The sequence below is a fragment of the Symphodus melops genome (genome assembly GCF_947650265.1).
Source record: "Symphodus melops genome assembly, chromosome: 18".
In the NCBI taxonomy this organism is placed as follows: Eukaryota; Metazoa; Chordata; class Actinopteri; order Labriformes; family Labridae; genus Symphodus; species Symphodus melops.
Genome location: NC_136708.1, coordinates 17,734,634 through 17,760,054, shown reverse-complemented (window position 1 = coordinate 17,760,054; position 25,421 = coordinate 17,734,634). Strand labels below are relative to the sequence as shown.

Here is a 25,421-nt window from a genome sequence, read left to right as displayed (position 1 = left end):
GATAGATAGATAGATAGATAGATAGATAGATAGATAGATAGATAGATAGATAGATAGATAGATAGATAGATAGATACTTTATTGATCCCGAGGGAAAGCATGACGGAGTAGAGGTGTGTGGACTCAAGTCCTGCAGTGTGACAAGCTGTTCTACGTATGTGTGACATGACTTATTGTGTGATGCACAGGAAGTTGTTTTGAAGTGACACATTTTTCTCTGACGGTGTGCACAGGCGTAAAGTTGGCTGGCCTTTTTTTTGTGACGGCAGCCTCATAGACCTTATTGTTTACTACAGTCCAAATAACTACAAACCTGCTGCAGCTGCTCTCATAACTGCTTGTAAAGTTATTAAGAGTGGTTCGCTTAGGGGATCTGTGCCTTGTTTTCTGCACAATCAAATATCTATTTCGTGACGAGGGCAATGAAGGAGGACACTATTCTGTGGGCCAGTAGTAGCAAAATCACAAAATATTCTGTGTTTAAATGTTTAACTTGTTTAGAAAATTGGGAGTGCTATTTCAGATTGTATACAGAGATAAATATAACTTCTGCAGGACATGTCAACCCCATGAGTTGTAAGGTCAAGTTATCCCCAGTCCTGGAAGAATACATACTCTTAATCTCTGACGTTGCTTTCAATGAAGCGGGCAAACTAATTAAAGTAGGTGCCAATTAGATTACAATGTTGCTTGGTTTATCATGCACTTTGGTACATGGTAATTACCTACAAGTAGTGGGATCTAAAAATTCCCAGGGCACCACAGCACATCACAGCATGACTGCAAACTCCCACCTCTTTAAGGCTCTGTTTTTCTTGAGGGGTGGGAGAGAAAATGAGGAAGGTGGTACCTAATAATCAGCTCTTCAGTTTTTTACTTCCTGACTCATGTTTGGACAGATATTACATCTTTCTCTCTCTCAGCTGAGTTAGACTAGGAACCGTGCCAGCAGTACAGCAACAGGCACACAACCCACATTAGGTTATCCCTTTAACACTTTTCGAGAACTACCCAGCTCCACCCACGTCCCCAGAGAGAGACAGGGAGGGAGGACGCCTCGTGTTCGTGTATGTGAGCGTGTTTTTTTTTTTTTTTTTTTTTTTGTGAGACCGACAAACTGAGAGAATGATAGTGAGCGCGCGCCAGCTGTGTCCTCTCTCCTGCATTACTGCACTGTCTGCTCCTCGCTTCAACTTTTAATTGGTTGTGTGGAGATGCTGTTCCTATCACAGCAACCGGAACAGGGCGCGCGCACGATGATTCCTGAACTGCTGAGTTAACTGAATACCCCACGTGTCGATTTAATAAATGCGATTGCTTAATTGAAGCTTCAAAGGAAATAATCCCTCAACATGCACTCAGTGAACTGGCGCAAAAGTCTGCATTGAACATGAATTACAAATATAAGATGTTGATAAGCATTAAATGTATTAATAAACATGGTTTGTCATAAAAAAGCATCATAATTAAAGTATCCTATGTCCACGTCGCCATGGCTTAACCCTTCTGTGAAACGTTAGCAGACTGAATATTGAGTTATTCATCTCTATCTTTCATCCCCGCGTGCATGCACATTGATTCCGTTGATCCTCCTTCCGGTACCTTCGGCTCTGCGTTGATATCTGCGTAGTTTGGTGTTAATAATCGTTTGTCTCTGTCTCCCTGAACAGACCCCTCCCCTCTCTTTTAGACTCTCCCTCCTCCTCCCTCTGAGCGCTGACACTCACTCTCACAATTTACACGCGCACACAAACACACACAAACACGTCTCCCCCGCACACTCCCTCCCTCCCTTTCGTCTTGGTCTGCTGTCTCATTCACTTCTGTACGCCATCCACGCACTGACTCCGACTCTGTGCAGGGGGGGCGGGGTTGGATATATACCTCACAGAGCAGGCCATGAGCTACACTGAGACTGGACCCACTTGCAGTGCAAAGACCACAAGCAAGAAGACTCCGAAGCCGGGAGTAGAAGTACCAACATTTTTATTCTGGAGCTTTGAACGAAGAGAACTCAGCGTTTTTGGTTCTACGGACTGTCTGCTGGAGCTCCGATTTTATCCGATTTGTCACTCCGCTATACGCCAGTTTCACTGGATATAGCAGCTAAACTAAGTTGGTAGTAAACTCTTTGGAGTTTGGTAAGAGTCACTTTATAAATTTCTTTGCTTGTGAGAGTGGACTGCACTGAAACTTGGGACCAACCCGTCTGGGTTTAGGTCTGGCTTGGACCTGCCGTATTTTTTAACGGCGAAAGTTTTGAGGCTCAACTCAGCTTGAAGACTTCGAGTCGACTTCAGTCAGCAGCTGCTACCCGAGAACAGACCGGATAGAGAGCCACTGACGAGACTTTAAAGAAAAGTTTAACAGGTAAGAGAAGACTTTTATTGTGTTTTAATTGACGACAGTGTGTGTGGATGAATTTAGTGGATTTATATCTGCAGCCTGCGTCTCTTCGTCGCTGTCCGTGGTGCTGAAACTTTCAGCCGACTCCTGCTTAGCTGAAATGTTTAAGCAACTTGCATCAACTCTACTGTTGCCTGCATTTATTTCAGAAATTGATCCTTTTTTTGGATTGTAACAACAGGTGGATCGCTGGAACTTTCTGTGTACATGCATTGCAGACATGGCACATTGTTACTGCAGAAGAAGTGACAATATTATGACCTGCATGGTGAACATTGCATTTTATGCATATGCTGTTGAATTTCTTTGCAACTATGTTTTTACCATTGCATGGATGTGAGAAATGCTTGTACATGTTGAAATGAAACACTGTCTGCACAGCATTCATTCGACAGACTGGCTTAAATTTTACTCTTTATACTTCTCTTCAAGAATGGGAAGACTTTCAAAGACTTTAAGAGATCATCAGTTTAACTGCGTGACGTTGAAAGCTTTATAATGAGCCCTTGTCTGAATCTTAAACACTCAGTCTTAAGACCGCAGTGCCTGTATACCTGCAGGGAGTTGCCATCAGCAATCTGCAGTGATTGTTTTAGTTTTACTGCCTACTGTTTTGCTTTCACTTAGATTTTGCAGCAAAGCTACAAAGTGGTCCATGTCTTGCTCACATGGGCAAATTTCTGCACCCGACATGGCAAAAAGAAAGCGTGAGCAATTTTGTGGAAGGCACATGACTTACTCGGGCTCCGAAGCTGAACACAGGCAAGATTGCAAGCCTTACCCGTTTAGTTCATTTGGTAAAACTGCAGATATTGTATTGTCATTCAGAAGACTTTTTCTGCAGTGACAATATTACTTCACATTACATTCAATGTTTGCACTTTTATATTGCTTTACATACTTGTCTTGCTTCTCTTTGTCATACACTGAATAAGAGTTATGTGTGAGGGAGGAGATATCTGTGATTAGATTAAATACTTGAAGTCTGTGCACTCCAGCATAAACAGTGAGCATCTCACTGATGGTCATTTTGTATTTTTCACACTGATCTGAGTGTCTCCATAACAACTGATGTCCCACTCTTCAGGCTGCCTGCTTTGCACACATGTTGTTGACGACAGCAAACAGACAGGGAAATGGGGACCAAAAGGTTGGGGAGGGAGGCGGTTAGGAAGGACAGCAGAGTTCTGCTACGACAGCTGGACCTCTTTCTTTTCACTGTGTGCCTCATCAAATGCCCATTCATGGAGCTTCCGGTTGTTTGGGAGGCAGAACAGAGACACCCACCTACACAAAGCAGAGGTCTTTGCTGTGTTGCTCACAGATAGGAGAGGGGAGGGGTTAGAGGGAGGCAGAGAGATGTGAAAGGAGATGTGAGGGAGGTAATTATGAGTACTCCGCCTGAAAAGTGCAGGTGCTTCTCACAGTGAATGTGTCTACATGCATCACATCTACTGCTGAATGTCTGCACTGCCCATTTCTCTGTGGTGAACTTTTCTTTATCAGTTAAACATACCGGCATTTATTACTAGGATGAATAACTTCCTTCACATACATATTCCCCTTTTGTGTTCTAATTGACAGCATGTGATGCCCCTGGCTTGTATTACTAACATTAAACGAAAGAAAATAAACCTGCATGCATGTGAAAGATGTTGCTGAGCAACAGTGTCCTGCACTTTATAGAGCATCTCCCACCTTATCTGACAGATTCGGTTTGTGCAGAGACCTTGTAATGATTCTGCACTATGTCTCTTGCCAGTCTGCAATGGTCAGTCTCCATCAATTATTATTGAATCATGTATGTTTGCAAGATGAGTAACTTTGTTAAAGCTTAACTTACTTTGGATTCATTTGAATGCATACAACACCTGTGCAAAATAGAATTCAAATGCAACATTTGAGTAGATAAGGTGTACATGCATGCATTTGCATCAACATGCAAAGACTGTCATTGGTGCATTTGGTTCCTAAGTCCGGCTTGTGATATGTAATGTCGGAAATATTCCAGAAACATTTCTTTAGATGCCGCGAAGGTGTATGTCATCACACATGGACATATAAGAACCATTCCTTTTGTTTTGCACTCAATAGGAGGAGTGCACAACAGACTTGATAAGCGTCTGTGGTTGCTAGTGGCAATGCTTCTATGCACGTCAGACTGACGCACATGAATTGCTGTTCAGTGCAATGTGTGGGAGGAAAGAGCAAGAGCTCTGAGATACCAGCCTGCTGTGAAGGACTGTAATTGCAGAGCAGGAGCAATTATGTCCCAGAGAACTGGGCATTTTGAATCATTTAATCTGCCCCGAAACACTATGATACTGATCACAGGCAAATCCCTGATGCATGAATGTCAGGTCAACAAGGGATCCAATTAAAATGCATCACATGAATACAGTGAGAGAATGCATTTCACGTGGAGAAAGCTTTTATCCTGCATATTGATGTCTGGTGGGGTTTTTTTGTAAATGTTTAGCATATTTACAGAGTTTGCCTCTCTCTATTCTTTTTTTCTGCAGCTCGCCTGTGATTCAGACATGACATATTGTCTGAGACACTAAAATCAGAGGGATCAATCGAAGTCCAAAGGTCTTCAACAAGTGTAGTAACTTGCAACAAATAGATCGATACAACTGCATTAAACTACCTACCAGTGAATAAAGATTAACATTATCCTAAGCCTACCCAATGGCGTGCTCAGCTCTCATCGGCCCCTGTGTGGCCCTCGTGCTGCTCTTCTTCGGTTTGACCTCCTGCACTCCCTCAGGCCCTGCATCTGCAACCTGTGCCACCCTGGAACAGAGTCGCTTTTTTGGCGTTTTCTCCTCTTCAACCACCCTGCACTCCACACCATGCTCCTGGACTCTGCAGAATCCTGATCCTCGCCGCTACACTGTCTACATGAAAATCACCAAGCCCACTGAGTCCTGTGTGCCTCGCCAGATCAGAACCTTTCAGTTTGACTCCTTCATCGAGACCTCCCGCACCTACCTGGGCATGGAGAGCTTTGAAGAGGTTGTGAGGATGTGCGATGCATCAACAACAGTCACCTACTTGGAGTCCAGCAAGCAGTTCCTGCAGATGCGTAGAGTGGCCCCAAGGAATGGCCTGGAGGTCGTGGAAGAGAATACCGATGTCAATGAGTTCAAGGCTGAATTTCTGGTTGTGGGGAAGAGGAACCCAAGCATGCCTGCCTGCCAGATGCTGTGCCAGTGGCTGGAGAAGTGTCTGTCCAGCAGCACTCATGATTATCCCTGTGGCATCATGAACACACCTTGCCAGTGCTGGGAAGCCCCAAAGAGGAAGCCAGGAAGCTGCTACAGAGGTGGGGTCTATGTCGAGAAATGCCTTCCTGTTTCAAAGGACAACGGACGTGATGTTGAGATTACCAGTAAGTTTGCAATTTTATTAGTTACCAGTCAACTTTTTTTAAAATGTCAAAGAAATCATAAGAAAATAGGAGTTATAAAAACATCTCGCCTCCATAGAAACAAAACAAAAACAGTGTGTTCCCTGCTGCTGGGTTGTGTTTTGTAATGCAATCCAAAAGACGAGGCTTGTTCAGATAGGGGGTCATGTTCCTCAGGGCCCTACAGCTCTGCAGGCAGCTGCTGACGGTAATGATCCATGTCTGCAGAGCGAGTGGAGAATGTGCACTCTTCTGCTGCAAAGTAATGAGTAGTAAATCAAAGGTGTTAGAGAAATTTGTCAGAGCATCTCCAGGCTTTATTGGCAAGACCGCCTTGAGCGCACACAGCTCTCTAGTCTGTGTCAGGCAGACATGTTGGGTCGAATTGTTGGCTAGGAGTCTGGGATGTAGGGAGGGAAAAGAAAGAGGGAATGTCTGTGTGTTAGGTTTGGACGAGGGGGGGGGTAGACTGAAGGAGGCACAAAGACCTCGCAGTCAGCAGGTGTCGGAAATCGAAGTGCAGTACTTTTGGTCGTCATAGCAACTCTTCTGCAAGCTTCACAATCATTCACACAGAGTTCTGCTGAGGTACACACTGAGTGGTTAAAAACAAACAATCACCATTTAAGAGAGAACATCCATTGGTCTCTGCTCAAAGACTCATCCATGTTCAGACTCATGCAAGACACACGTACAATATATATTACTCACTTCCTGTTCTTATATATGAACTCTACAAAGTGGACAAGGTCGGTTGAGTCATGCTTTTGTGCACTTCTTTATGCACAAATGTGTCAATCTTATTTAACCTGTAGCCCAATTACATTTTTTTTTTCCAATATTCCAACATCTCTCCTCTTCTTGTTCCTACAGAAGGCTGGGCTGGATGGGGTCGCTGGTCTGTGTGCAGCCAGGAATGTGGTGGTGGAGTGCAGGTGCGCAGCAGAGGATGCCAGCCCGAGGACAGTGTGTGTGAGGGAACAGTTGAAGAAGGACGGGCCTGCAACCCTCAGGCATGCATTGGTAAGCCCATCTTTTCCTCTTGTCTTTTATTTTGTAGCTGCAGGCAGCTCGGATTAAATGCTATAATCATGAAATTTGTCAATTCTTTTAGGCAAAGAGCGCAACAGGAGCCAGGGTCTGCGAGCTATTGTTGGTTTGAGGAGAGATAATGCAGATGATGCCAACCATGGAGTTGTTGCAACCCAAAGAGGTGAGAAATGAAGATGACAGACTGCTGTAAAATCAGAGCTTTTTTGTCAGGGCAAAATGTAGATCTTACAAAATTGAAACTGCAGAGTAATGCAAAAAAAATGGAGGCTAAAGGTGTAGCAAAGTGGTTAAAAGTACCACCTTAACACATTCAAGTGTTTGTAGCCTTGTGTGCTGCCACTCTAAATCAATTCTTATTTCGATAGACGATGTCAAAACAGATGAGTGGTCCACCTGGAGCTCTTGTTCGGTCACTTGTGGAGAGGGCTGGCAGAGCCGTACCCGCGTCTGTGCCACTTCCTCCTTCACCATCCAGTGCACCGGACCCCTGCGCGAGAACCGGCCCTGCAACAACACAGCCGTCTGCTCTGGTGAGTGCACTGTACACTTCTTCCTCTCTTCTGTGAGAGTAAATGGAGGAGATTAGAGGAAAACATCAGGGAAACGTTGAGCTTTTGATGCACGCAGTGAAATTTGATTAAATAAATGCACCAGCAGCAAAGGGAAAGGAGAAGCAGACTATATGAGAGGTATTACTAAACTTTCACATACTCAGATTTGACTGGGTAAGAAATGTTGCATTAAATATCAAGGCAAATCCCCAAACAGCTTTTGCATTTTGTGCTGTCTTAGGGAGTTTGTAGAAGAGTGCTGAAATAAAGCTGAACATTTTAAACAAAACATTTCATTTAATGATCCCTCTGTGTTTCTAATGTGTAGTTGATGGTGCTTGGGATGAGTGGACCCCCTGGAGCCTGTGCTCATCTACCTGTGGTCGGGGTTATCGTGACCGTACCCGCACATGCAAGCTGCCCCAGAATGGAGGAGAGCCTTGCCATGGACCTAAAAGACAAACCAAGTTCTGCAACATTGCTGTCTGCCCAGGTGAGACCAGATGCACACAGTGTGGCAAAAGACAAAGATGCACGAAAAAATATATACAGTACTTTTGCTTCTACACTTCAAAATACTTCACAGCTAACACGTGCAAAAACGATTGACCCTTCAGTGATCTGATTTATATATGAGAGGCAATTAAACCACTTAACGGCATCCCCACCAACCCTAAACAGCAGCTGTTGTGACAGGATGACATTAATGTGACGCATCCAGGGAATAAAAAGCCTCTGTGAGCATTAGTCAGGGGCTGTTCAACAACTACCGGTGACTCACACACTGCGCATGGTCATTCCATGTATCACTTCTTCTCCTTTTCTGCCTCCTACTCCTCACTGAAAACTCTCTTGGAAATATCAGCTGCAACTTGTACATTTATTTTTTTCACTCTCTTTCGGCATTGAGTTTGGTGGAAAGAATCATTGCAAAGAATTGATAAAGTCACCTCTTTATTAATCCAGTGCTATATGTATTCTTTTTGCAATGCAATGATGCCATCAGCCAATGTCTCGACACTCTACCGCTAAATTGCTGTTAATGTTTGACAGAAGAAAGACTGTGCTGTTAGGCAGTCATTACTGAGAGATGATTACACATTTAATTTGTAACATAAGGGCTTAGAAAATTGAGTCAGGCTTAATAAGCCTTTTAGAGTTTTTCATTTTGACTAACTTTATTAAGTCTATTTTCAAATCTTGCTAGATGGCTTTTTTAAGCTTTTTATACCCTTTATAAAAGTTTGAGGATGAAAATTGTTTCCTTGAAGTCAGCTGTTATTCCCTCACCTGATGCCTATGTGCACCTAATTAAAAAAGCCTCATACAGAGAACGAAAGAGCCACATAACTTTTATATAGAAAAAGGTTTTCTCAGCCAAATCAAAATGTTGCATTCAACACTGCTCGAAATGTCCATTAAGACATAAACTTGATTTAATTTTTTAGGATGGTGAATTTTTTCAAGTATAGGCAGACTTCAGAACTCATCTGAAAAAGGTCATATGAAATATGTGTTGCATCAGTGAGGGTTGCATTATACCTGTAGGTAGAGGGTATGTTTGGTTTTTGCACACACTGTAACTGTCTCGTGTAACTGTGCTGCCCTCTAGTGGATGGATCCTGGAATGAGTGGTCTGGCTGGAGTGCTTGCTCTGCTTCCTGTTCCAACGGCACCATGCAGAGGACTAGAGAGTGCAACGGCCCCTCCTATGGGGGCTCTGAGTGCTATGGCAGCTGGAAAGAGACCAACAACTGCTTCCTGCAAGAATGCCCAGGTTAAAAAGAAACATTTTTGCACGTTTTGATTTTTTTTTTTTTTATCCCAACAAAAGAGAAATTAGTTAAACTGAATATTTTATTTCTTCAGTTGATGGACGCTGGCATGCATGGACATCCTGGGGAAGCTGCAGCAAGACTTGTGGTGGAGGCATACAGCAGAGACAGAGAGTGTGTGAGGGGCCTTTCTTTGGTGGAGAAGCTTGTCCTGGTGAAAAGGGAGAGCAGAAGCGCTGCAATGAGAAGAGATGTCCCGGTAAGTTACTGAAAGATAAACTGAATATGGTTGCAACATTTAAAAAAACATCAGTTTGGCTTACTTATGCTTTTTTTTCTGTCCTTGTAACTTTATAGAGCCCCATGAGATCTGCCCTGAACAGAACATAGGAGATGTTGTATGGAAGAAAACCCCTGCTGGAGATCTGGCCGCCATCGCCTGTCCTTCTGATGCGTCAGGTACAACAACAGCAAAAATATTAACATACCTTGTCTGTTTTACCTTGCATGTCCTTTACTTTTTTATCAGCCCCTAGTCCGCTAAAAGAAGGTAATTTATCTTAATAACAGGTTTGATTCTGCGCCGATGCACCCTGGATGCTGTAGGCCTTGCGTCCTGGGAGAACCCTACTCACGTCAAGTGTGTCTCCAACAACTATGAGAACATTCAGACACTGGTGAGCCCTGAAGTCTTTGTTAAATGCCCCATCTCTTTTATCCTCATATGTCTAATTTACATAGTCAAACAAGCGAATGTCAAAGATCCAGATTAACTTCTCGACTCTTCTTCTGTAGTCAAGGGACTACATCTCCAAAGCACAAGCAGGGCAGAGTGTGGATGGGATCGCTGAGGTAATTTCACGCCTGAGATTCTCCTCCGACGAAGGGGCCAGGTACAGTGGTGACCTCTTGACTGTAATGGAAACCCTAAAGAACATCACCGAAATGTACCACGGAACCAGACTGAGACTGAGCAGTGCAGATATCGAGGTAAGATGAATTCTTATCAATGAGAGGATATGTTTATGCATGAAAAAGTGTCAAATGTACATATTACAAAAAATAACATCTTACCTTTGTCTTCATTTAATGATGTGCAGAACTACGTCCAGACCATAAGCAACCTTCTGAAGGAGGAACATCATGACAAATGGGAAGAGGCACAGCTGGTATGTGATAAGAGGGTGTATGTGAGTGTGTATAAGTGCATGAGGAGAAAATAGGTCTATTGTGCTAATGTTCTTTTGATGGAATAAATGTGTGGAGTTCAAACTCAGGGAGTAAAGTGTGAGAATTTAGTTTCATAAATGTGAAAATGAGAGTATGAATGACTGGTGTGCTTACACTGATAAGCACTCTTTTTCACCCACCTAAACGTACATTTAGAATATAATAGGTTTTAATGGAAAGAGCAAAACATATCTGAAACCCTCAAAACAGGAATAAAAGCATTAAAACGATTTCTTGAGAGGGAATTCACGTACATTTTCTGCATGTTTTTATAGACTCATGCATGGATTAGTAGAACAAACAGAACCTTGATTCATTCGACCACCTGTTGATGCATTCTCCCCCCATGTTTACGAAAAACAAAAACCCTTCATCCTGCAGAAATGAGTGAAGAGGTCGTTCCTCAAGTAATGGAAAGGTTGAACAAACACTGAGGCTTCCACTGCAGACAGTAAACAACACATTTGTTTAGGAATTGAAAAGTGGATTGTGAATTACCAAGGCTACTGCGACAAGAAAAAAGTGAACGCTTCAAGGTGACAGGGAAAAAAAAGAGAGAAATAGAGAGTGCGATTGAATCAGGGAGAATCACTCTCGCCCACTCAGCAATCTGTGATTGTCCATGTCATCCTACATACCAACAGCAGTTGTAAGGGGACACAGACAGCACATTGCATACAAGCACACACATTGCGCCCACATCGCTGCAGTTCTGCGTCAGAGACACGCAAGTCATGCAGCCCTCCCTCTCCACCCAGCGAGAGATGGAGGGCAAAAAACCTGAGTATGAATCAACAGCCTGCCCATTTATGGCCTTAAGGAAGTCCTGTTGTTGCATAGCAGCAAGAAGTGTTTTTTCTCTCCTTATCTTTCACTCACATGCAGAGCGCTCTCAAAGAATAAGTATGATCTACACTGACATGGGAGCAATAGATCTATAACACGGGCTAACCGTAATCAAATGTAGAGTGCATTTAATGAAACTACATGTGTGACCCCCTACTCTATATTTTGCTCCTTTCTGATCTTTTTTTTCTGCCCCTTTTCTATTTTCATCCAGATGGGTGACAACATTAAGTCGTTCCTCCGCCTCGTTGAGGACTTTGTGAACATGATCGGTGTGCAAATGAGCGGCTTCCAGGACATTTATGAAGTCACCGAGAATTTAGGTGAGTCCTAATTTCCTCTGCCAGCTGCTCCCTGCTCACGTCGAGTATTCAGGGATGATTTGTCCTTTCTCCAGCCGGAGTGCATCAATCTTTATCTTGTTGTGGATTTCAGTCCATATAAGCAGCACAGTAGAATGTATCACTTTGACAGAGTGTCAAGTACTGTGACATTTGCAATCTTCAAACAAATATATTTGGCACAACACATATAGGGCTTCTTTCTAACTTAGGAATAAGTGTAATATTGACAATGACTCTATCTTTTTGTGACTTCTGTGAATGTTTTGACTTAGTAAAAATGAAATCCTAACATAAATTAGCACAGAATGATCACTCCGCACACTCACATGACGAGTGAAACCAAAAAGTTCTTTGTAGATTTTACAACCAACTCAGAAGAAAGTCGAAAAATGTAGTTTATTGTATGATTTCTTAGTTCTGTTAAGTAATAAAAACTCCTTTCTCTGTCTCTCCATCTTAGTCCTGAGCATCCACAAGCGCCCTACTTCCACAAGCTCCAACTTCACCTTCCCTGTGAAGGGCTGGAGGGGCATGCTGGACTGGGTTCGGACCTCTGAGGAGAAGATCTCTGTGTCCCGAGATGCTCTGGCTATTGAACAGACTGGTAAGATAAAACAAAAATGTTCTTATAGATCATTCAATTGAGACTTTATCTCGGGAATTTTAGTCTAAGCAGCTATTCTGTTCTTTGCAGAAGGAAACGATGCTTTTGTTACTGGCATTGTCCTCTACAGAAACCTCGCCTCTTTCCTGTCCTTTCAGAGGTAAAAAAAACAAACATTTTTCAGCTTTTTATGCAATACGTTTTCTCACCACAAGATGGCGCCGTTTGTTGAAAAACTCCTCACTTCATGTTCTTACTTGCCTACCTGTTTTCATTATAAAGCCCTACCAATATGTCACATGAAGCCTTGACTATAATCACTTAAATACAATGTCTCTGTGTAATTTTCTTTCTCCACAGTAACACAACCCTCCTCAACTCCAAGGTTGTGTCAGTCATCGTCTCGCCAAACCCAACCCTCCTGTCGTCCCCCGTTGAGATTGAGTTCCCCCACCTCCACAATGTAAGTCCCTAATGTATACTCTACCTAATGGAGCCTTACAAAACATATCAGTCCCCCCTCTGGCTGTTTGCTCAGCGCGGTGCACAGAGCCTGACATTTTGTTGACATTTGCAGCGACACTGTGACTTTTACTAAAAACGTGTGCGAGTTTCAAAGATCACAGCTGCTGAACCAAGCGGTCACTCGACGCTGATGAGGAATCATGCGCAGTAATTAAGTCTCTGCAGCTGAGAATGAGCTGTTTTTAGTTGAGGTTTTTTTTTTTTTTTTTTTTGCACATGTATATCGAGGGAGGGGAGTGAGAAAATGTGGGCAGGTGACAGGCCAGCAAGCTGTTGCATCTCACACGTTTATATCGCTGCTTACGTGTTGCCACTTTTCTGTGCAGAGATTCCTCATACTGACTCCTCCATCGGCCTCTCTCTCTCTTTTTTTGCAGGGCACCGTGAATGAGACTTGCCTCTCATGGGACGAGAGCGAAACGTGAGTGTTGACCACAGTTGTTTCTCTTGTCAAGCCATCACTCACATCTAGTTCTCCTGTCCCGGGGGGCCTTGTTGATGTTTATTTCCTCACTTGTAGCCTTATTGTGATTTCAGTTATGCATCTGTCATCGCATATGAACATTCAGCACCCCACTCCCGCAACCAAAAAAAACTAATAATGTCTCCCAGCCAAAAGCAGCAGGCCTCTCTGCTGTCTGACACACTTATCTGTACTCAGAGTAAAGAAACGACAATCTCAGTGATCATCAGCTGAGTGACACTTCACTTGAAGAGAAAAAAAACAACACGCAGGCCACGCTTCAACCCTCATTACATACATCAGTGAGTATATTCACTGCAGCCTCCTTACAGGTCGCACCTCGGAGTGTCAATCTAGAGACAATGACATCCCCAGCTCCCTCGCCTCTTAAGTCATGCTCATATGTCAGAGCTGAGGTTAATGTCTGTGGTACGTGGGACTTTTTAAAGATGCCTCTGAATGACTTATGAAAGGGGCTCTAGCTGGATCAATCAGCCTCAGGCCCACTCTGCCCCCTCCTGAAGAATACACAGGTGGACCATTTGCATTTAGATAGATTTGTACACTTGTGGAGGGCAGATAAGAAATGAAAATGTACCTCAACACTAACACACGCATTTTCGCATTAGCCACAAACAACTAGAGTCATTGCATAAGCAAAAAGAGGACTGAATCGCAGGAGAGAATGAAATCAACTCCTTTGCTTTCAGAGGAAGATGTGCCTCTGGTCAAATTAGATTTATTTCTGACAGCTAATGTGATTAACTGCTGGAGAGAGAGACAGCGCAGTTGCAGAGTGTGGGGTCAATGCATTTCTGCAGTGCTATGTCTGATCAAAGGACGTGCATGAACATCTAGTCTGACAATTAACTTTCCTATATGCATACAGCTGAAATGTGCAGCTTTTGTGACATAAACAAACTAAGGGCCTTAAATGTCTCAACATTAGTCCAATTTACATTATATGACGACTCAATCATAGCACAGGTTAAACTCTGCAGCCAAGCCTGCTGATTGATGCCATCCCAGGTGATTTTGCCCCACGGCTGTCCCCCCCATGTCACTCTGCACCAGCCCAGACCTGCTGGCTGTGATGAACCCTCTGAATACACCAATCAGTCAGCGCCTCATGGTTCTGCTCTTTGCCTGAAGCTCCTCTGTGCTCCCTGGCATCTGCTGCTGCTGTAGCTGCTTACACACAAACATTTGTCATTGAACAAATCTGATCTCAATCCTTGCAGATTTGTTCAAGTTGATTTGTCATCAGACGTGCATCTCATTTGAAGCATAGCCTTTGTAAAGCCCTCATTATCGATTTTACTTCTTGTTTGTACTGTGATTGATTCATTGTTTGTTTAATCAAGCATGGCATGGTATAAATCATTAAGGCTATGACACGATCCAGTTTGGTTAAAATGTGATTTTTTTTGTTTTAAAAAGAACAGATACAAGTGGAAATCAATTAATGGAATAGGTTTCCTCACTTTAGATCAGTGCTCTGGATTCAAATAGTTCCCATATTCACCCTCTTTTCGAAAAGAGGGAACACTTTGTCCTTTTGTCCCTAATGCAACAGGCAAAGGTTGCCAGTATCTTGTGTTCTTTCTCAAAAGAATGGCCCTTTACAAGAAATCACACTGATTTCAAGAAATCACACGTGAATTACAAGAAATCAGACATGAAAGTCAGGAAGGCATATAATTGTTAATCATGGCACAGATGGAAATTAATTACACATGTAAAGCATCATTAAGGCTTTTCTGAAGTTAAACTGAGCTCCTCAGAATTCATAGGTCTAATATTTACTCAAGCTGGATCATAGAATTAGTTTTTTGAATGTTATGTAAAATGCAAGAAATGTGAAGTTTTCTGTGTTTTACTGTTTAAAAAAAAGCCATGATGGACTTAGAAGCATAAATATCTTCATATATATTTTCATCGTGAGTTTACATGAGAGAAATCTCATTAGGAGGCATTCACATGAGACATTTGTCAGATCTCTCCTCTCCTAACCCATCGCTGCATTCTCCTCTCCTCCTTCCTCGTGCAGTTCGTCTCTGCTCGGCTCGTGGTCTGCGCGGAGCTGCAGAGCGGTGCCCGTTCATTCATTCAGGACCAAATGCGTGTGTGACAGCCTCTCCACCTTCGCCATTTTATCGCGCGTCAACTTCGACTCGGTAAGTTTTGTATTTCTGCAATGTTGCCCTTTTTTTATTTTATCAGCCATTCTTGAGGGTTTTGTTCCGTGCAGTGTGTGTTTGTGTGTGTGTGCGCGCGTGAGTGTGTGTGTGGTGCAGTGTGGCGGCATCGTTGGCTACTTGTTGTTTTCGAGCGATCTGCTGCCTGCCTGCACCTCTTTGTTTCCGTGCAGGTAATCGGAGAATTGCAGGCTGTTTTTATTGGAGCGCAATAACCGAGGAATGTGTAGATATGTAGGAATTTTAAAAATCGAATATTGCATATTGGCGTTTCGATTGTGCACGAGCGTGTTAATTGGATGCATTTTCTGGTAATCCGCTTTGTAATTGCCAAAATAAACACGATCGCATCTATTGGAAGAAGCTAATGGTTTTTTGTTTGCAAATATTAATAATTAATCACAAATTATTCATTCTTTCACTGTTATTGACTTTCTGATCATTGTATAACCTGGTTTTGCATCAGATTTTCCGATCGTGCATGATGTATGTAGGCAGAGTGGGTGCAGAAACTTGTTAAAAAAACACCGGATGCTTTGATAACGAAAATCTGTCATAACGCACCAAGTGTATTTTATGCGCAAAGACAATGTGTATTTTTCCTCCCTGAAGACTGTGTTGCCTCCAAAGCTGCTCGCTCTGGAGTTGCCATGGCAACGGCTTCTGCAGCGCGAACCTGGCTTGTGTGATTTTTGATAACTAAGAGGGAAAAACACATACGCACACGCACGCATGGACACACACACACATTCCCCTCCTCCTTCCTCTGTTCTCTGTGCGCCCCCCCTCAGGACAGAGGAAATGGCCTGTCCATCTCTGCTGTTCATCTGATTTCTCCTGCACGCCAAAGTGCAACCAACTGATGATTATAAATGTGAAGATTTGTTATTTTATATTTGAGTTTTTTTAACATCTTAGTTAGTTTTTCGTTTGCTTGCAAAACAGCTCATAAATTTAAACTTCAGTGATTTTCTATTTTGTTTTTTTCCTGTCAGCCAGTTGTTTACATCACATATTTTATGAGTTCTTCAGTTGCCGGTCTTAATAGCTCTAAACTTGTTATCAGCTGCACATCCTTTTAACCTCCCACACATTTAAAAATAAATGCTGCTGCGCCAATCATTCTGTCTGCCAATATCTCAGAATTCCCGATTACGTCCATCCCCCACTACCTCCTCCTCCTTTTCCTTCTTCTTCCTCTTCGGACACAGCAGAGAGTCTGAAAATGCCCGAGAAAGAGAGGCAGACCAATGAGAGACAGACGTCTGGTCATGCATAGATGCCCCCACTCATGTCCCTCCTTCCTCCTCGCCCGTCTCTGCATCCATTCTTTGATGTGTGCCGTGGACATTTTCAATAACATTTTCATGCCCACCATACAAGAGGGAGAGAGAGAGGAGTGAGCAGATGTGGGGGGGGGGGACACAAGATACTGCAGCACTCATTCGATGTGGTCTGATTTCAGGAGCACTGTAGCATCCTGTGTGTTGGAACATAATGGTCCAGCAAGAGCGGCACCCAAATAGTGAGAGCAGCAGTCGCTCTTGATGGCCAGGCTGATTTAAAAAAAAAAACTACAAAAAAGATCTGATTTTTTTAAGGTTCTCTGCATATTTTTTCTTCATCTAATACATGCACAAAAGAAACAAGTGATTGTATCAAGGAGAGGCAGAAGACAAGTGTCATATTTAGGTCAAAGTGGTTGTTTGATCTCATTCAGAGACCCTGGGTGCAAGCATCAACCCAGATCTCGAGACTGGGGAAGAGAGGGAACAGAACATACTGTCTCACTTGTTATTTTTTGCTCTCCCCAGTTTCAGTATATGCTAAAGCTAAAAGACAGCTCCCCACTCCGTTATCTGCCATCTGTTTTGGAGCACTTCTGATGTAGCTGGAGAGATTTCGAAACAAATTTGCCACACTGAATTAGTGTTCGGCTGCCGTAGGTCTGGACTCCACCAGCTGTGCTTTGATAGGAGAAAAGCTTGTGTGAAGAACACACAGAGACAGAGCGGCACAATCCTTCAAGGCCATTCTGAGACCCTTTCCACAATGGCAAATGCGTGCTTCACATATGGTTGCCATATAAGAATTTACGACCATCATGAATCAAACAAAGGCCAAAGTGGTGCATTTTTTCCCCTTTAACTTTGCTAATTCAATCCCTTAGGATTCACTTTATTTCAGGACATTTTCTGACTCACCCTCAGGAGCAACTTAGCTCATTCTCGCCTTTTCCTCCCCCTTAACACGTGCTCAAAAACGTTATCACACCATTTATCAACGCATAGGCCAAACTCTTGTCCTCCACCTCACACGCCTAATAGTGATGACAACTTGATCGGAGGTGCAAGAACAACTCCAAAACGTCATTATACATGAAGGTGGACAAACCACACAATGAGCTGCATGGCAGTGCATTAGCCGGGCAGCGAGGCAGCTTTGTGGCACCTGAAGGAGGTGAGATTTGTGTGTGCAGCAGTGACCCGTTGGCCCCGCAGGTGAACAAGCAGCAGGAGAGACAATCTTTCTCTGTTTCCTCCACCTGAGGTCTGATGCCAGGGCGGTTTGAAACATGGGACAGTCGTGCCGTCGGCAGTTTCGGCGCTAAGCTGCTGTCAGGGATCAGATGGGCAGGTGGCGGCAGATTAATGCACAGGTGATAATGGTCCACCTGTTCATTGCTGCAGGCATGGGCAAGGAGCGGCTGGTTGGTTCAAATACATCAAAATGCTGCTAAAGGGGCACGAAATACAGGAGCTTGCTGCCAATGATTTAAAGCTCAAACTGATGACAGAACACAGCCTGAACGCTCTACTGGGAATTGTAACCCCCCCCCCCCCCAACCTTGCTTCATTGAGCGAGATATATGTGCAGTATCCTCCTCGCCTCATTTGTTGACTCAAAAGCTCGATGGAGAAATGCACTGACCCTGACCGTTTGTTTGGTTTGCCGCTCCATCTTTCTGACACGTTCACCTTGGGGTCACCTTGCCTCAGCCGTGGCCTGATTGTGCCATTCAACCGTTCGCCTGCAGGGAGCTGTCTGCTGTTCCAGATAGCACACACACCCTGAGGCTTTATCTTGTGCGTGTAAATGTGTGTACTTGCTGGTCTTCTGTAGGAATATGTCTGTGGGTTACTCTGTTATCAGTTCTAAGAGGCATGTTTGGTCTTGTGTCCTCTCTGTAGATCATGGACAAGGCACTGCTCCCATCCGTGACTCTCATCGTTGGCTGTGGGGTCTCGTCGCTAACCCTGCTGCTTCTCATCATCATCTATGTCTCCGTTTGGAAGTAAGTGACTCTACCAGAGAAGTCTGGCCATGCCAGCTTTAAATTGTATGGACTGGCCTCTATTTTCTCACCTTTTTCATTCCTAAATCTTTATTTCCTCTTGTCCAAAATTTCCAGGTACATCCGCTCCGAGCGCTCTGTCATCCTCATCAACTTCTGCCTCTCCATTATTTGCTCCAATGCCCTCATTCTCGTCGGACAAACTCAGGCTCGCAACAAGGTAAGACACTCTTTTCGCTATGATCGTAGCCTCTCTGAAAGTCACTGCTTTTAGTGATTTTGGAGTTGATGCATCTCAGACTCAATTTCCCCTTTTTCCTCTTCCTTCCGGGCTATCACAGGTGGTGTGCACTCTGGTTGCTGCTCTCCTGCATTTCTTTTTCCTCTCCTCTTTCTGCTGGGTGCTGACCGAAGCTTGGCAGTCGTACATGGCTGTTACTGGTCGTCTCCGCAACCGCATTATCCGCAAGCGTTTCTTGTGCTTAGGATGGGGTAAGAGAGCCTGTCTTATTGTCATCTCTCCTTTTATTCTCACCTTTGTTGCTTCCCTTTCTCTGTAGGTTTTCTGCATCCTAAATGTTCCCCCTCTTTGTGTATTTTTCAGGGCTTCCTGCGCTTGTAGTAGCTGTGGCTGTTGGATTCACAAAGGCTAAAGGATACGGCACTGTCACCTAGTAAGTCTCTACTGTGGCTGCCATATTTTGAGCCATATTTTTTCCCCTGCAATCATCCAGAAAATCTTCTTTCTTAACTCGCGCATTAATATTCTTTTTATCTCTTCTAGCTGCTGGCTGTCTCTTGAGGGCGGACTCCTCTACTCCTTTGTTGGTCCTGCTGCAGCTGTTGTTCTGGTACATATCCTGCCATCGACGTCCCAATCCATCACAATACTGTCTGTTTTTAAATGCATTACCTCTTGTTAGATTGTCTCATCCATTTCTTTCTTGCAAACAGGTGAATATGGTCATTGGCATTCTGGTCTTCAACAAGCTGGTATCCAAGGACGGCATCACTGATGTGAAACTGAAGGAGCGAGCTGGGTATGTCTTAATGATCTTCTCTTTATACCCAAGTATTGTGCTTATCGCCCTTATCGGTGCTATTGCAGGCGTATCGATAATGTGCTTTAATATCGTTACTGAAAATCAAACAACAGGAGTGCAAAGAGAAAACAGCAGTTCACTCTGGCTTGTGTGACTTTGTTTAGTCTTATTTCTTGATTTTCTTTCCACTCCAGGGCCTCACTGTGGAGCTCCTGTGTTGTTCTGCCCCTCTTGGCCCTCACCTGGATGTCCGCTGTCCTTGCCATCACCGATCGCCGCTCTGCCCTTTTCCAGATCCTCTTTGCAGTCTTCGACTCCTTGGAGGGCTTTGTCATCGTCATGGTTCACTGCATCCTGCGGAGAGAGGTAAGGAAAAGGATTTATTTGGGCTAAAGTAGCAGGAATATGAATAAAGGAGAGTCATTTTTTCTGGGATTTTTTTTTGTTCTTAATAAGATTACATGAGCTGATTTTTTTTCCCCCCCATTGTCCATTAGGTTCAAGAAGCCGTAAAGTGCAGAGTAGTGGACCGCAAAGATGACGGCAACGGAGACTCTGGCAGCTCTCATCACAATGGCCACTCCCAGCATATGGTAAATTTCTTGGCATATTGCCTTTTAATGTCTTGAGTGCCTCCTACATTATATCCTTGAATGAATATTTTCATTCACTAAGCGCTGATAGATCTGTTTGCTATTCTTTTATCAGCCGTCGGATAACGAGAAGGATGGAGATTCAAACAGACAAGGTGAGACCCCTTTACGTTCGCTCCTAATCATTTTTCCATTTTCATTGAAGTTTCAGAGCCTTCACTTAAACCTCTAATCATAAGCTAATGAAGCATTTTTATTTGAACCAATGGTTAAGATACGGTGGGCTTCTTTCTTGTTTTTTTTAACCGTCTGTCACCATTTTTCTCAAAAGGAATGAAGAGCTCCTCTGAAGAGAAGATGTCTCCTCCTCAGCTGCCTCTTCCAATGGGCTCCAACTTCCACACCCTCCCATCCAACCCCAATAAGAGCCACATGCAGGCCGTCCCAGAATACTCCAGCCACACTCTCACCCTTAAGAGAGAGAAGAGCCGTCTGGCGATGGGAGTCGACCCATCCTTTGGGAAACCTGTGTATGTCTGCGAGGGCGAGCTCTTCCAGCAGTTGGACGCAGACCTTGCTCGGGCTCAGGCTGAGGGCTGCCTTTCTGACGGCAGCGGCTATGTCCTCATGCCCAACACTACTTCCACCCTGAGGACCAAACCTAAGGACGACCCTACAAAGTACAACATCACCATGGAGCAGCTGCCTCAGGCAAGGTTGATGCACCTCAGCGGGCCCTTTGCTGAGCCCCAGGCTGCCTTCGGGATCAAGTCAATTCCGGCTGATCAGGTCAGCGTGTCATACTCTGAGAGAGACTCGCCCATCCAGAACATCCACAACATGTCCAGCGAATCTCACATCACGCACAGCAGCCTAGAGAACACTTTTGAGTCCATGAACTCCATGATGTCCAAGAGTGAGACCATCTCCACACTGTCCATGAGCTCCTTGGAGGTAAGATGGGACAGAAGACGCGACCTCACAATTTGTTTCATGCATTCCTGTACCATGTTTATTAAATGTATCTAAAACTAAACCAACTTCCCTTTTTTCTTGCAGAGACAGAAATCTCGTTACGCTGAGTTGGACTTTGAGGTAATTGTTTGAATACTCTTTTTTTTTCAAAAAGGTTTCATATTAAACTTTATGTACATTTGATGTTTAGTCACAACATCTGATTATTAGTCTAAACCTTTTTTGTCTTTCTCTTTTCTATAGAAAATAATGCACACAAAGAAACGCCACCAGAACATGTTCCAGGACCTGAACAGAAAGCTTCATCACGCTGAGAAAGACAGAGAGTCTCCGGCTTCTGACAGCAAGGTAGCTTATTGTGATTTGGTGCTCGTCATCCATTTCAGAAGATTTTTTTTTTTTTTAAGAAATGAAGAGCTAAAAGACTAAAAGATAAAGTTAAAGATAAGAGAGGCAGCTCTTTGAATGTAAGAATGACCCTTCAAAACAACCAGTGACCTGCGTATTGAACTTTGGTTGTGTTTACCTGGAGGTCATTTAAATAAGGCTGTATTTTCTTCCTTCCTTCCTTCTTACAGTCTGTGAGATGGAGTGTGTCATCAGGAGGAAGTGACAAAACGAACCACAGTGTGAGTGTTTATATACAACCTCACTGTCTCAAATTTTACTGCCAATAGACGAGACACACCCTCAGATATTACACTTGCCTCAAGGAGGACTAATGTCCCCAAATGACAAAACTACTTTCATTATTAGAAAATCACCTCTGATGTAATGAAACCCATTTCATTTTGATTAAATCAGAATTGCTCAGGGCTGATGGGTGGCACCAGTGCTAAAGTGGCTCCTCATTTTTATCCCACCAGGACAAGCAGCAGGCACCGATGGAGAGGCCATGGGAGGGAGTCCGGGGGATCCCGCAGTCGCCCCCTGCATGGGTGCGGAAAGACCTGGAGCCCCTTGCTGCCTCACCTCTGGAGCTTCACTCCGTGGAGTGGGAGAAGACCAGCACCACCATCCCTCTGGTGGGGCAGGACATCATTGACCTGCAGACGGAGGTCTGAGGGGGAGGAGGGGGGCTTGAGAAGCCGCCTGATTTCACCTTGGTCACCTTTTTTGGTTTAGGAATGGGATCCAGAATGGATAGAGTAGAGGAAAACCAAGAGGGTGAAGAAGTTGGTCCCAGAATCAATGTCTTCAAACCCTCAGCCAGAGCAGGAAGGAAAGGAAAGATGGAGAAGGAGATGATGTTAAAGGGATGTTTAATGTAGCTTCTCTGTGTGGACTTAAAGCATCTCGTGACTGAGTGCTTTGATAGTCAAAGGGTTAGTGAAGCGATCAGTGGTTTCCATGGACCAGGACTGGTAAATGGTTCCATTAATGCTTCATTGGGAGTTTCCTGAAACCCTTCAGTTTGGGTTCAGAAGATGTGGTCGACATGTCTGTGCTTCTTTTTTTCCTTCAACTCAACTTTGGAGAAAAAAATTAATAATGATGGTGCGTCCTCCCTGCTTCTTGGGAGGACCAATCAGAACCTTTGGCTGCTCCTCTTCAAGCCAAGCTCACTTCCAAACTAAGACAAGGCAAAGGAGCAAAAAGGGGTCCGTTTCATGCTTGGAGTCCAACACTCTGCATTTTTGCTTTTGTGCCGTGGGTTATTTTATTTTTTTCTGCTTTCTGCTTCACACTTGGAACTGCTTCAAAAAGCCTTAAAAGAGACTCTTTGATGAGACTCTTAGATCTCTTATCTGTGAGTGCGGGCTATATCATGCTGATAGTGCTTCTCTCACAGCTGTTATCAACCTGGTTATTATTATTCCAATGATTAATGCTATTATATTGTAATTGTCATTTTGGATTCATAGCCTTTATTTTTATTTTCTGTTCCCCACATGACTGTCAGGCACAAGATATATTGTTTATTTTACAGTAAAATACTACATTAGGCTCCAGAAAAGACTCAATGCATCTATAATGTGTGTTGCGATGGACTGCATCGGGACAAACACAGAGTGGTGATGGAGGGGATCGTTATGTAAAAAAAAAATGTCCTGGTTACTCCTTGATACAAAAACACCAGCACCAGGAAAAAACACAGACTCTCACACAGGAAGAGCAGTGCACTCTGGGTAAAATGCTGGGTTCGAAGTGTGAAGAATGTGTGACTCCTCTCAGCTGGCACAAGATGCAGGCTCTTCCATGTCGTACATGAGGATTCGAGGGTTCAGCGAAACCTTTTAATCATCGCCCTTATGTTTTTGCTCAGCCTTGCAGGACTCTTGGACCGATCAGAGGCTTCCTGGCGCCGTTGTGACTTCCAATGCGGCGCCAGGTCCTCGAGACTTCAACACATTTGTGTTTTCAGCCATCAGTGTGAAATAGTGCAATATGATGGGTGCTTGATGCTCAAGCAAGACTGATTTGATTTTGGCAGTATTTTTCTTACAAATGTTTTCAAACTTTTGTACCATCTTCCTCATATTTACAAAGCATAAAGATGCTTTATGGGAATATTGTTTAACAAATCTGTATTAGTAATTCAAGGAATTTATTCACTAGAGATTTGTTAGCACAGGACTTCATATTTGGAGCTCTAAGTGACAGGTAGATTATTGTACTTCTATAGAGCGAACATTATGTAGAATGAATGGTATCTAAACTGTGCTTCAGGATATTTGTGATTACTCTTCGCTGTGTAGCGAGGTGTATTCGAACCTCATGTCTTCTGTAACAGTGTGTTTTTGATAACCTTGTCAGTGACTCAGTAGTATGTACTACCAGCCAATTCCCTCATCCCTTCAGAATCCTGCGTCTAGCCTGATTCAGACCCGGAGTTACTCGCATCAGAGACCCATTTGTATTCTCTTGTCATAGCTTTGTTTTTATTCTGTTTTACCTCCTGTAAATGTACAGTTTTCACAGCACACAATGAATGTGACTTATTTCTAATAAAACACATATATATTACATTAAGAAAGTGGTCCTCCATCTGTGACGGATAATTGCATTGTAATGGAGACACACGTCTTTAAAACGCTTATTCTTTCCAATCATCTGGTTCAAAACTTCTTCCACTGCAGAGTCAGACTTTTGTTTGACTCTGATATCTCAAGCGATAGCCAACTAAATCGCCTCCTAAAAATAAAAAGTTTAAATGTATAATGATTCACCAACGTACTGCAATGAGTAAAAAGTAAAGCAGAACATGGAGAAATGGATTTAGAGCCCATGCCACATTAAAGCCTCAGGCGAACATTTGGCTCTCTAAATATAGACATGAATATGCAGGGCTAAAAAAGAAAAAAAAAAAGCAATCTCTAGAAATGATAAAAGTGCAAATATCCTCTGTTCTATTTTCATGCTTTGCAGGGAGGCAAATCATTGTCGAGTAAAAGATCTATGGAGTTGAGTAATGAGAAAACAAACAAATTTGACAGGGGCCAAAATCTGATTATGGCCTCTTTAAAAAATAGGACAAATGTATCAAGAGTATAAATTTAGTTTTGCCTGCTCAGTCTGCATTGTTGGCTCTCACACTTTCTATGTTCTTTTCTGTTTTAATTGGATCCGCCTGCTGTAATTCTGCTGCAAGCTATAAGCAAAAGGAGATTTACGTCCACCATTTGTGAGCGCTGCTTTTTGTGAGGTCAGCTGGAGGAGCAGACTGGCTTGTGTGCAAATGGCACTTCACTGTAGATGCCTTTTTTTATTTATTGCATTTCATGTTTGTCTTCCCTTCACATGAAATTCACAATCTTCCTTTTCCCCTCTTTCTACTTTATGCTTCATGGCTCATTTTGTGCTCATTTATTATCCCACCAGACGTCATCTTTGCGATGTCTGCTCTTGACAATTCAAAGCACTAATGTTGGAGCTAATTTGGCAGCATTTGAAATGTGACTCCAAAAATATCCTACATGAATCACTGTGGCCCTCATTATTTGTGTTTCTTTTCATGTCATGACCCGCAGTTGGTTGCAATGAGTGAGCAAGATGACAGATTTAACTGAAAAAACAGATCAAGAGCTACAAAGATGGACACAGTTTATAAATAAACTGGCAGAATATGGGACAATGTGCAATACTTGCCTCTTGTGTGAATGCATAA

General features: G+C 43.4%; 1 protein-coding gene across 1 annotated transcript; it reads left to right on the top strand.

The window, feature by feature from the left end:
• Positions 1-1,896: 1,896 nt before the first annotated feature.
• On the top strand, positions 1,897-24,908 carry LOC306839745 (adhesion G protein-coupled receptor B1-like). Its single transcript, XM_079368629.1, has 32 exons — positions 1,897-2,370; positions 4,929-5,800; positions 6,692-6,841; positions 6,933-7,031; positions 7,237-7,401; positions 7,751-7,915; positions 9,035-9,199; positions 9,292-9,456; positions 9,555-9,656; positions 9,768-9,874; positions 9,993-10,187; positions 10,298-10,366; positions 11,488-11,596; positions 12,078-12,221; positions 12,312-12,381; positions 12,582-12,684; positions 13,124-13,167; positions 15,260-15,386; positions 18,599-18,702; positions 18,820-18,922; positions 19,044-19,194; positions 19,307-19,376; positions 19,487-19,553; positions 19,657-19,742; positions 19,940-20,111; positions 20,243-20,338; positions 20,454-20,493; positions 20,670-21,292; positions 21,398-21,433; positions 21,557-21,661; positions 21,892-21,942; positions 22,180-24,908. Exons 2-32 carry the CDS (start codon positions 5,098-5,100, stop codon positions 22,375-22,377), a joined length of 4,584 nt encoding a protein of 1,527 aa, XP_079224755.1. The 5' UTR covers positions 1,897-2,370; positions 4,929-5,097; the 3' UTR covers positions 22,378-24,908.
• The last annotated feature ends 513 nt before the right edge of the window (positions 24,909-25,421 follow it).